Source organism: Petromyzon marinus, chromosome 56, assembly GCF_048934315.1.
Source record: "Petromyzon marinus isolate PM22_M1 ecotype Great Lakes invasive population chromosome 56, UKy_Petmar_22M1.pri1.0, whole genome shotgun sequence".
In the NCBI taxonomy this organism is placed as follows: Eukaryota; Metazoa; Chordata; class Hyperoartia; order Petromyzontiformes; family Petromyzontidae; genus Petromyzon; species Petromyzon marinus.
The window spans coordinates 7,049,112-7,061,814 of record NC_133722.1 but is presented as its reverse complement, the minus strand read 5'-3'; the positions used below and the strand labels follow the sequence as shown (position 1 = coordinate 7,061,814).

Here is a 12,703-nt window from a genome sequence, read left to right as displayed (position 1 = left end):
AACACTCGCTTGCAATTAGCATGTCATTTTTCATAAATTTTAAATAAATGGCTCTTATGGAAACAATTTGGACGCATGTATCCTGAGTACGAGAATCATTGAATCATTACACGAATCGTTCCAAAACCACAAGCAAAAGCAAGCACTTGCTTCGCAAGACTTAGGGAGATGCCTTCAGGCCAACAATTTCATTTGGCAGCAAATTCAAGTTTAAAGTTTATTTTTGTTTAACCCAGTGGTGAGAACTGCAAGAGACCCGGCTGAGTCTCATTCACAAGAGTGACCAGGGACAGTAGTCTGCCAGTCTCTCCCGAGCGTACGGCAAATATCTAAAAATGACACGTCCAAGTTTAAGTCTCCGAGCCGTGCGACCCGAGTTTGATTCCCGCTCACGGCCAACACCAGCAACGGTTATATTATCTGAACTGGTCTGGGTCTCCCTTATGTCGACTACCCCTAAAATGAGTACCTAGTACGGTGTGTTAACATCGCCACTGGGGAGACAAAGGCGGTCGGGCGTGGTGCTAGCCACCCACCCCCTCGCGTGCCGTTCCGGCCTTCAAAGGTGCTCGCTGACAGCCCTTGCCCCAACAGCCTGTTAGGGCTATACGGGAGATCTTTGTCTTTGTTGCTAGATGTGAGGAGTGGTGGCACAATCGCGTGCTGTGCCATCATTCGTGGCGATTGTCTGAACCAGTTCTGTTGCCTTCTGTAGGTAAACTTGTCCCTAAATGAGTACCTGGTGTCATCTATAAAACACTGGGGAGAGGTCGAAGGCAGCCGGGCATGGTGCTTGCCTTCGTAAGTGCTCCGCTAACAGCACTTGCCCCAACAACCTGTGTTGGATGAGGCCGGCAATCGCGGGAGTGTGCCCCGCAGGATCGCATTGGCTGGCGCAAGGAGGCGTCCCACCTGCTGGTGTTCGCCACCGACGCAGCCTCGCACCTGGCGCTGGACGGCCGGCTCGGTGGAGTCCTGCGGCCCAACGACGGGCACTGCCACCTCGACGACAATGACAGTTACTCGGCCGCCGACAGCCTGGTGTGATACCCACGCTCACCGTTGGATTGTTTGCCAGCCTGCGGCGGTGCTTACGGTTGGACTGTGCCCGCCTCGTCCATTAGCGACTCACGGTTGGCCTCTGCCAGCCTTGACGCATTACACACGTGCAGTCAGTCTGACTGTATATTGAACTTCTTTCGCACCGTACGGAGCAAGTCGTGCTGATGGGAGGTGCGAAATCGGAGGTGCCAGCCTGGTGCAGTACCCAATCACAGTTGGCCTGTGCCAACCTGTTGCATTACCCCACTCAGTGTTGGGGTGGTCCGGTAGCTCGATGCATTAGCCACCTAAAGATTTATCGTTTGCTAACATTGTGCTCTACCCACACACACACGGTTGGGCTGTCCCCACAGCCTTGTGCCGTGCCCACACACAGAGTTGGGGCTGTCTGCTAATCTGGTGCCGTGTCTGCTCGTGGTTGGACTGCGTGTCGGCGTGGTTCATGAACCGCTCCCAGTTGGCAGACCTGCGGTCAAGTACAATTGTAGTTCGTAATGTGTTGCAATCACGACGTAATTTTGGTTAAAATATCATGTAACAATGCTGCTCTAATTGTAATTACGGTTGACTACAGGTCTGTTTTTACTGTCTGCCAGCCGGAGGCAGTGATGCATGCTCATCCACTTAAATATTCCTGCTGCATGAGCTTCACATGCTCCCGCATATATATATATTTTTTCGTAAAATATTTTTTCTCTGTGTAGGATTACCCCTCCCTGGGGTTCCTTGGTGAGAAGTTGGCCGAAAACAACATCAACTTAATTTTTGCCGTGACCACCCCATATTTTGGTCTGTACAAGGTAAGGTCTTTGCTCCTCTGGTCCACGTCTTATTCTAATCTGCTCCCCTCCACGTGCTCTCTCTGCTTCAGTGATCAGTGCCACTTGTAGATACCACCACCACCTCCCCCCCACCTATTCTCCATTCCGTGTGCTGTCACTCCTCTGTTGGACCTGTGTACAGGTCGGCAGGGTGCCGCAGTGGTAACGCGGGTGCCCAACAGCAAGGAGGGCATGGGGTTCGTTTCTCGACTCGGGGCACCTTTCTGCATGGACTTTGTATGGTCTCTCTCTCTCTGCCCCCTGTGTTCTGCTTTGGTTTCCTCCCGAATTCTCCGGTTTTCTCCCATTGTTAATAATACGCCACCTAACTGGTATTGACCATACATCCCAATGCCGAAACATCACCCACAAATGACTCAATTGGGATCACAGCGCACAGCAGAAGCAACGTTGTCTGCTGTGCAAATTTGACAGGGCCCTCTTGATGAAGAGTCGAGGCTCGGCGAGGCAGACAAGCTTAATAATAACAATACATCATCTCCTTGATGAGCACATTGACATTTGCTTTCGAGTCGCTGCTCTCATGACTGACTTCCTGTCTACCCCAATGTCTTCCGTGACATTTGTATTTCAATTAATCCCTCTTCTCATCTGCGTCGTGAATCTCGACCAGCCTCCCTCTCATCCTTGCGTTCACCTCTTTCCAATGGCCTGTCTCCCCCACTCATGTGCAAAAGATTGAGATGTGGCCCGCATTGTTATTTTAAATCATAGTTGCTGAGCACAGTCTCAAAGGTCAGAAGGTCATTGCGGATTTGTGAAGGTGGGCAAGGTAGACGCGGGAGCATATACAGTGAGGGGAAAAAATATTTGATCCCCTGCTGATTTTGTACGTTTGCCCACTGACAAAGAAATGATCAGTCTATAATTTTAATGGTAGGTTTATTTGACCAGTGAGAGACGGAATAACAACAAAAAATCCAGAAAAACGCATGTCAAAAATGTTATGAATAGATTTGCATTTTAATGAGGGAAATAAGTATTTGACCCCTCAGCAAAACATGACTTAGTACTTGGTGGCAAAACCCTTGTTGGCAATCACAGAGGTCAGACGTTTCTTTTAGTTGGCCACCAGGTTTGCACACATCTCAGGAGGGATTTTGTCCCACTCCTCTTTGCAGATCTTCTCCAAGTCATTAAGGTTTCGAGGCTGACGTTTGGCAACTCGAACCTTCAGCTCCTTCCACAGATTTTCTATGGGATTAAGGTCTGGAGACTGGCTAGGCCACTCCAGGACCTTAATGTGCTTCTTCTTGAGCCACTCCTTTGTTGCCTTGGCCGTGTGTTTTGGGTCATTGTCATGCTGGAATAACCATCCACGACCCATTTTCAATGCCCTGGTTGAGGGAAGGAGGTTCTCACCCAAGATTTGACGGTACATGGCCCCGTCCATCGTCCCTTTGATGCGGTGAAGTTGTCCTGTCCCCTTAGCAGAAAAACACCCCCAAAGCATAATGTTTCCACCTCCATGTTTGACGGTGGGGATGGTGTTCTTGGGGTAATAGGCAGCATTCCTCCTCCAAACACGGCGAGTTGAGTTGATGCCAAAGAGCTCCATTTTGGTCTCATCTGACCACAACACTTTCACCCGGTTGTCTTCTGAATCATTCAGATGTTCATTGGCAAACTTCAGACGGGCATGTATATGTGCTTTCTTGAGCAGGGGGACCTTGCGGGCGCTGCAGGATTTCAGTCCTTCACAGCGTAGTGTGTTACTAATTGTTTTCTTGGTGACTATGGTCCCAGCTGCCTTGAGATCATTGACAAGATCCTCCCGTGTAGTTCTGGGCTGATTCCTCACCGTTCTCATGATCATTGCAACTCCATGAGGTGAGATCTTGCATGGAGCCCCAGGCCGAGGGAGATTGACAGTTCTTTTGTGTTTCTTCCATTTGCGAGTAATCGCACCAACTGTTGTCACCTTCTCACCAAGGTGCTTGGCAATGGTCTTGTAGCCCATTCCAGCCTTGTGTAGGTCTACAATCTTGGCCCTGACATCCTTGGAGAGCTTTTTGGCCTTGGCCATGGTGGAGAGTTTGGAATCTGATTGATTGATTGCTTCTGTGGACAGGTGACTTTTACACAGGTAACAAGCTAAGATTAGGAGCACTCCCTTTAAGAGTGTGCTCCTAGAAATCTTTCTGATTGAGAGGGGGTCAAATACTTATTTCCCTCATTAAAATGCAAATCAATTTATAACATTTTCGACATGCGTTTTTCTGGATTATTTTGTTATTATTCTGTGTCTCACTGTTCAAATAAACCTACCATTAAAATTATAGACTGATCATTTCTTTGCCAGTGGGCAAACGTACAAAATCAGCAGGGGATCAAATACTTTTTTCCCTCACTGTAAGCACGGTACAACAATGCTTAATGCCCACCACGTAGCTCCGCAGCAGCCTCTTATGCACGGTTAAGCAGATTATTTGGCGATGCTGCGATGGCATTGGCTGCACGAGCACTAATAACGCACGGAAATTCTACGCATTCGTCAGTAACACTGCTTCAAACGGAAAACAATAATTATAGGGCGACGTTTCAGGCAAATTACCTTTCTTGGTGTGCTCTGAAGGAGGGGCCATTGCCCAACACGTCGCCTGTTTTAGATATTTTTGCTCATATTTTTTAGGCATGGGTGGTCATCCGTCCAAAGCACGTCCAGGCTCGGTCCGTTTCATTTCCGAGATCCGACGAGATCTCCCCACGCCCCGGTGTGACAGGGCCACAGGCAGCTGTCTTTGTAAAGTCGGTCCTGAACCAAGCCCTCTTTGAACCTCTTCCGAGTTGCTCACGGCGGTGGGAGGCATGTCGTGCCTTTAATTTCAACAGCAGCCCATTGTGTGGGGAGGGGCTTGTGTTTCCTGGGGTCGGATTACATAAGACTGTGGGTGGGGGGAATTATGGGTGTGTTAGGGGGTTTGGTGAAGGGCTGTAGGCATCATCCGCAGTAGCTTAGTTCTCCTCGTGCTAACGGATTATATCCGCGTGCGCGCCGTCGCTGTATTAAAAGGGTGCAAATGAATGGCGTCGTTGTTGCGACCGCGTTTTTCAAATCACGGCCATTGGATTACGGTTTAGGCTTCCAGATGGACCCACCACCACCACCACCGTGGCATATCTAACCGTGGCCTTGCCAATGCCCTAGATCTCCTGTTGAAAAAACAAATTGGAGCGCGACATGCTGCACGCTATCGATTATTGGTATCGGCATCCTACACGATCTAGAAAATGCCAGATTCAAATTAACGGTTTTAATTGAATGGGAAAACGCGTGCACAAACACGCAGGGGTTTTTTATCTCAATTAAAAAAAAGTGACGGGTACGATCAGATTGGAACAGGACAAGCACGTAATTCGACACCCAACCATCGCAACTCCCGGCTTTGACATTCCCCCTCAAAGACACTGTCGGTGTGACCATCAACGGCATCGCAACATCAACGGGCCGACGCGCACATCTCTTTCACGAATGGTCAAGGCACACAGTCGAGCGATTGTGGTCGCACAACCCAAACCATGGACCCATGTCGTAACACCGCTCTAGTCTTGCGCTCCCTTCAACGGAGGAGTAGAAGGGCAGGAGCAATAGCAGAAATACCACACAAAACACCCTCCTGAAGCCCCTCTCGTGGCTCGCAGACCTCGCTTGACATTGGCATTTATCTGCTGGGGCGCATTGTTCATCATACGCAAGAACAGCACGGGGCTAGTACCGGTATAGATGGCTCCATTTGTAAAGGCTGCACGATGTGCGAATAGCTAACCACGGTGTCGTTTGCGCGTGTGTCTGTTCGTGCGTAGAGCTACACGGAGCTCCTGCCGGGCGCCACAGTTGGGATCCTCGCAAACGACTCCAGCAATGTCATCGAGCTCATCGTATCCGCGTACAACGTGCGTACCGCACCGCTCGACACGCTTGTATATTGAACTTTTTTTTCACACCGTACGTAGCCAGCCGTGTTTATCGGAGGTGCGGGCGAAGGACGGCAAACTGAACGCAAGAAGCAGTTCTAAAGATGTTAGTTTCAAATCTAGATTTCAAAGTGGATAGCTCCCAGAGGCTTCCTAATATCGGAAGAAAGAGTGTTCCAGACGGCCACAGAAGCGCATCTGAAAACCAAACTAAACTTTTTATTTTACCAGTTATTGCCCGCTGAGGTTTATAGCTCTTTATTTCAGAAGCGATCTGGCCACGAATGATAGCTTAACAAAGTGGCTTATCACATGGGAATTTATAGCAGCCAAATACTCTAAGCGCATGTTTTTACCCGGAGAAAAATCTACACCCGCCACGGGGAGGACATACAAACTCCAAATATTACGGGTGTTAGGGTTGCGATCGAACTTCACGACCTTCTGCATAACAGGCGAGGTAGTTAAGCGCGCGATGTGATGACCGTCTTTGTGTCGATTGGCTAGGCAAAAGCTGCCGCTGCCGCTGCTGCTGCTACTGCGAGGATGACCGGATTTCGCGCGATTGTTTACGCTCCTTGACGATTTCGGCGAGGTATTGTGGTTCATTTGTGGCAAGCGTTTTTGTTTCTGATGAGAGAGAGAGACCCCCCCGTGCCTGTGTGTTGCAGCGTGCAGGCGTTTGTTGCCGCTGGCCCACTGTGGCATGGAAAATGCGATTCCCGAACGAAAGTTGTCAATAAGAGTGGTTGTCGTTATCGGGAAATGGGAACGGTAATACGGGTGACCTGGATTTACGGGACATGTGCTTTAGTCGCATCCCTTCTTACGAGCGACTATGAATTGGGATTCTTACAATTCTTAAATGTCACAAAACACTTGACGAGTAATCTTGATTTGAAGCTTTCGTGACTGCAGGAATCCATACTCTTTGGTTCTTTCGGTAAAGTCACGTAGGTAGAAATTAATTGGAACACCTGGCTACCTGCAATTCGCACTTAGCTGGACTGTGTCAGCCAATAAAAAAAGATATAAAAAGTCAACAGTCTATCCAATGGAAGTAAATAACAAAGATATAATTAAATATTGCCCGTAATGTTTGCTTAGACTAATATACAAAATCGGTGATGTGTAATGAAATGCACCGCAACACATTGTATACTGTAGTGTATAATGTCTAAAATATGTATGTTAGTGTGTGAACGTGTAGTCAATACACTCAATATGTTAGTGGTGGGGGAAGGAGTGATGGGGGGGAGGGGTGGTAGGGAATGGAGGGGAGGGTTATGGGGGATGGAGGGGAGGTGTGGTGGGGGATGTAGGGGGAGGGTTATGGGGGATGTAGGGGAGGGGTGGTAGTGGGTGGAGGGGAGGGTTATGGGGGATGGTGGGGAGGGTTATGGGGGATGGAGGGGAGGGGTGGTATGGAATGGAGGGGAGGGCGATGAGGGATGGAGGGGGCGGGTTTGTGGGGGATGGGGGAGACCGATGTACCCTCAACCACTGAACCAACCAACTCACCAGCACAGTAGACAACGCACAATACTCTACAGTTCTTTTATGTTTTGTGTCTATACGCTAAAACACACGCGCACCACACACGGGCATATACAGACGGCTGCAATTTGTTTTTCCGCTGCCTACATTTTTCATGTCCTTATTCTCACGCGACCAGACTTTTCGGCTTGATCTGACCGCAGCTGCTCCCCTCTCTGTCCGGCCGCCCGAGGTGTCACTGTACAATTTCGCGAACACGCTGGGGGGGGGGGGGGGTGTGGGGTCGCGGGGTTGTTACGCAGCAGTGCGGAGAATTATTGACCGGCGGATCTCAACCCGCGTGGCCGCTGCGCTAGAGCGAACTCGTCGCATTTTACCGAAGAGGTGGGGGGGTTTGGGCAGGGAAGGGCGCCTTTTGTTGCGAGCCGACTGGAAGGCGCGGTGACCCCTCTCCCCCCCTTTGTGGACGGATGGGGAGACTTAAGGAAGCCTTGAGGGCTATGCGAGCTGTTGGAAAAACAGCAGGGCCCCCCTTATACTGTGGACTGCCGCACCTACCCTGCTGTCAGCTGCTCGCTGCCTCAGTGTTTAAAAACAGCTGTTGCGTTGGATGGTGGGGTGGGGGATGTAGCTGTACATGTCACGCTGTGATCATCAAAACCCCATTACTTTTGAATCGCGTTCATAGTCCCATCTTTTTTCATCTGTGTTTTCTGAGCAAATGTTATATATTTTTAAAATTCCAATTGTGCCAACTCGTGAGATGAAGTGTCTATTCCGAAGTCTGGCAAAGCAATGCATCACCAATGCATCACCCCCCTTAAGGAAGCCTTGAGGGCTATGCGAGCTGTTGGAAAAACAGCAGGCCCCCCTTATACTGTGGACTGCCGCACCTACCCTGCTGTCAGCTGCTCGCTGCCTCAGTGTTTAAAAACAGCTGTTGCGTTGGATGAAGGGGGTGGGGGGTAGCTGTACATGTCACGCTGTGATCATCAAAACCCCATTACTTTTGAATCGCGTTCATAGCCCCATCTTTTTTCATCTGTGTTTTCTGAGCAAATGTTATATGTATATTTTTTTTAAAATTCCAATTGTGCCAACTCGTGAGATGAAGTGTCTATTCCGAAGTCTGGCAAAGCAATGCATCACCCCCCCCCCCCCCCAACGTGTTAGGAGAATGGCCCGGATAAGCAAACCTGACGGAACTTATTTCCAAAGTGGTTTTGCAGACCTGCAAAGTGGGAAACGTTTTGTCACATAGCGATAAAAAAACGGTATCATATGATATACTTGGGAGAGCAGATTTACATGGAGATAGAGCGATGGAATCAGTTCGCGTGCAGGTGCTAGGCGGATTATTACATTGCGCGATCGTGAGAAGTGTTGGCGACTTGGGGGGAGGCCTTCATCCACGGCTGATGATCATGATTATATGAGATAACACGAATCATCCTCTGAGCTACTTTTGCGGTGATATTTTTGACGAAAGCACAAATATTCCATACGTATTTTCTGTTGAAAAAAAATTCGTCAATAACAAACTCAACTTTTGACGGATGTGTTGAAATCGATTTCCTTTATTACCATCATTATTATGATTGCCGTCTGTCCCTGGGGTGAGACCACCTTCGACAGCTTGTGCCCCCCCCACCACTAGCAGCAGCAGTTATATCCCTGACTTGGCAGGGACCCTTCTTGACAGACCCAATATTGCAGCTGCGTCGTGCCTCTCGGCGTCTCGTCAGCTGCCTCTTCGTAGGAAGCGGTGGACCGGCGGTGATCGCCGCCACCGCCACTCAGTCGGCCGCCCGATGTGCACGACCGTCGAAGTTTTGGGCCTTGCCGTTGTGCGGGAACGGCCAACGCGCTACGAAGTCAGTCGGCCCCGGGGGGAGATTTTTTTTTGTGTTGTTGCGCGGAGGCGCGCTGGCCCAGTGCTGCCCCCGTGTCGTGCGCGGTGCCCCCCGTCTCCATGGTTCCTCCTGCGGAGTATATTTAGCCTCGGGTTCTGGGGCTGCGGGAGAGCGCGTGTAATCATAATAATACCGTAAAAAGAGTCGGCGGCACTGGTGTGTACAAATATATACTTATATATGTGCATACAATCGAGGCGGTTAACTCGGTCGAAAACATATTCACCGACGATCGTATGCAATTCACAACCACGGAGCCGGTGGTGGAAATTCCTCATTCCTATGGCAGGGGGTAATTCACTTGACAAAATTTGACTTGTGTGCCATGGAGAGATGATGGGGTTGGATAACGCCGGTTGGGATTTGAACTGGCAGCCGTTCTGATTGCGAAGTAACACGCTCCGACCACTGTACCACTCTGGATCGCTGCATTGATCCAAGTGATTTTCTGCTCAAATGAGCATGGAGGTGGAGCTCATCCGTTGTTTTACAGCCCTAAGACAGTGGTGGAAACTCCTCGTTTCTATGACGGGGGGCGAGTGATATCATAGCACGACCACTGTTTATGGCACCACAAAGTGGTATCTATTTTATAGACCCTGCCGGGGTGATGGGCCGAGTCAAACCCCCAGTCAGGGATTTGAACTCGCAACATTCCAAGTGCAGGCCGCTCACCTCTACTGCTGAGCCACGTGGCTGTTTCGGATTCAAATAATATGTCGTGTTCATATCCCCGGCGTCTATGAATAAAATCATATTACATTTGGTTCTGTGCTTAGTTCGGCTTAAATTCCAGTCTCCTGAGAACTGAATAAGTGGGTTGGAATGTTATGGAACAAACATCGCTGTGTGCCGGTGCAGATGGGCAAGTTGCTGCCCCCTAGTGTGCATAACAGGGGCAACTCGAAGGGATCTCCAAAGTTAAGTTCTGTGCATGAAAAAAGAACGATACGCCATACGCTTTCTGGCAATAAAACAGGAGGTGGTAAGACACCAAATATAAACCTTTTTTCAAGGGATCAAGTTCGCATTAACCACACGCGCTATTTGTGAACATGCAAACAAACATGCTCTGATATAATATCTGCATTGTCTTTGAAACTGATTGGCCTACACCAGAGACGGCTTTCTTTCGTGCCTCGTCTCACCAGTTTCAGACCAGAGAACGCAAAAAGGCGGGCTCTTTCTCTCAACACATGGCGTTGCGATTCATAATTAGTTTATCTTGTGTTAGATCATTGCGTAGTGCACAATGTCACAAGGTTTAACTGTAACCTTCCACCACCTGACAGGGCCAATGAAATAAAGCTGTCACGTGATGGGCAAATGTTGCCAATGTACTTGGTTTTTCAGCAAAAACCGGAGGAATGCGGCTTTTTAACGTTGCGTATGGCTTTTAAAAATCCCACTTTTCCTAAAAAAGCAAATCGCTCGGAATATCTGCCCTCCACGTGGCAGCTTGATTTGATTGGCTGTGTCGGCTGTGGCGGGGAGGGTATTTGGTAAAACGTTTTACATTGTAACCTACACAGTGATCTCACCCGAAAGACGGCGATAATTGTCATTCTTAATATCGGTCGTGAAAAGTCCATGTGCAAAACAGAAGTTAGGAACGGTGTCAGAATGAATCAAAACGTTTCCATATGAGACCGAGAGCTCGAGGAGAGTAACATTTGGGGACGTGTCAAAGAGGAAAACGGAACAGGGCCATGTTTTAGAGTAGTTGCTGCATGTGGTGCGGTGTGGTGTCAGACATCCATACTTAGTTACTTCCCCTTTCACCAGAGAACCGCTGACTTGATTCACGCCAAGGATGAAATTATGTCTCGCTGTTTACTGCCGAGTTGAGTAACGTTAAGAGAGGTGAGCCATGCGCGGAATAAATGGCAGTCTAACGATCAGTCTGCTGTGTGGTGTCATGGTTTGCCCAACTCGCAATTCGACGGAGCCATCACCAGTCAGGGTGGCGACTCCTTTGAAGATTTGGTTGTTCTTTTTTCAACATTTTATTGAATCTAGTGGTCCCTTACTGACTAGAGGGGGTCATTTTAACACACTGCGTACACCATATGCAAATTGAAAAACATAAAGGCTCGCACACGATGTGACGCTTATATCATTAGCCTGGGAATCGGTAATAATCAGTGTCAGTCGATGCATCTGTACACCCAGGGGTGCCGCAGTGGCTAGGAGATGTTAACTCCCTCGCCTGGTATGCAGGAGGTCGTGTGTTCGATCCCGACCCTGTGACGCCTGTTGCACATTTGGAGTTTTCATATTCTCCCTGTCGTCGCTTGGATTTTTCTCCGAGTCCTTCGGCTTTTCCCTCCCAACATTCAGGATTGACATCACGTGTTTAGATATGTTTTGGCTGCTATAAATTTCCACGTGATAAGCCACTTCGTTGAGCTATAGCTTGTTGTCAGGACGCTTTTGAAAAAGAGCTACATGGCTCAGTGGGGCCTTACCTGGTAAAATAAAAATAAATTGTAAATAAAAAAATACCGTTGAGAAATCATTCGGTAACTTCAATAACCACGTGCGTTTTTCTTCTGTCTGACTGTCTCGCAAAGGTTTTCACCTTGAAACGGGTTCAGACAGAAGCATATTTTTAGACGTTTCACTGTAAAATGACACCCGAGTCCAATTTGCCGACCAATATAAAGGAGGCTGACTTCATAGGAGCGGGGATGGCATGTTAGCTGAAGGAGACTGCAAGAATTTGCAACATTTCCCATTGCTCCGGATCTCTGTGAAGAATGTGATTTCACACGCAAGTCATGGCTCTTGTTACGGAGAGTTTGGGCGCCCCGTTGTGACCATCTTTGGGTTCGTGTTAATTCCACGGTCCTCGTCTGCCGCTCTTCAACGGGGTATTCTTTACACACGAGTTATGTCAATTATATTGCATACGTTATATGTTAAACTGTAAAAAATAAACCGAAATAAACGATGTCAAAAAATAGCATGTGAACTGTTTGTAAAAACTATGAATATTTTGTGTAACCTTTTCAGGTACGTAAAATAAATAGTATGTGAACTATTTATAAAAACTATGAATATTTTGTTTTACTTTTTTAGGTAAGGCCCACTGAGCTACGTAGCTCTTTTTCAGAAGTGACCTGGTTATCACAAATGGTAGCTCAACGAAGCGGCTTATCATGTGGACATTTAAAGCAGCCAAATACTCTAAATGCACGTTTCTAAATGTGAAGGGAAAAACCGGAGGACCCGGAGAAAAATCCACGTGACTACGAGGAAGGAGAGAGAGTGACACGCAAACTTCAAATATACAGCAGGCGTCGGGGTCGGGATCGAACCCACGACCTCCTGCATACCAAGCGAGGTAGTTAACATCTCCTAGCCACCGCGACATGTTAATGTGCTGTTAATGAGCTCAAGAAATGTTTCAAAGGAAACAAAACATGAAAAACGTTGTAAATAAGACTGCATTTAAAAAAAAAACCACACGCG

At 48.3% G+C, this 12,703-nt stretch overlaps 1 protein-coding gene across 1 annotated transcript in view; it reads left to right on the top strand.

Annotated features, from left to right (window-relative positions):
- The window catches only part of LOC116954810 (integrin beta-3-like), a 44,623-nt gene that overhangs the window by 8,651 nt on the left and 23,269 nt on the right, over nucleotides 1-12,703 (top strand). Inside the window, exons 6-8 of the mRNA XM_032975641.2 lie at nucleotides 880-1,041; nucleotides 1,767-1,862; nucleotides 5,709-5,798. Coding sequence (XP_032831532.1) covers nucleotides 880-1,041; nucleotides 1,767-1,862; nucleotides 5,709-5,798 — 348 coding nt within the window. The remainder of the gene's footprint in view (nucleotides 1-879; nucleotides 1,042-1,766; nucleotides 1,863-5,708; nucleotides 5,799-12,703) is intronic.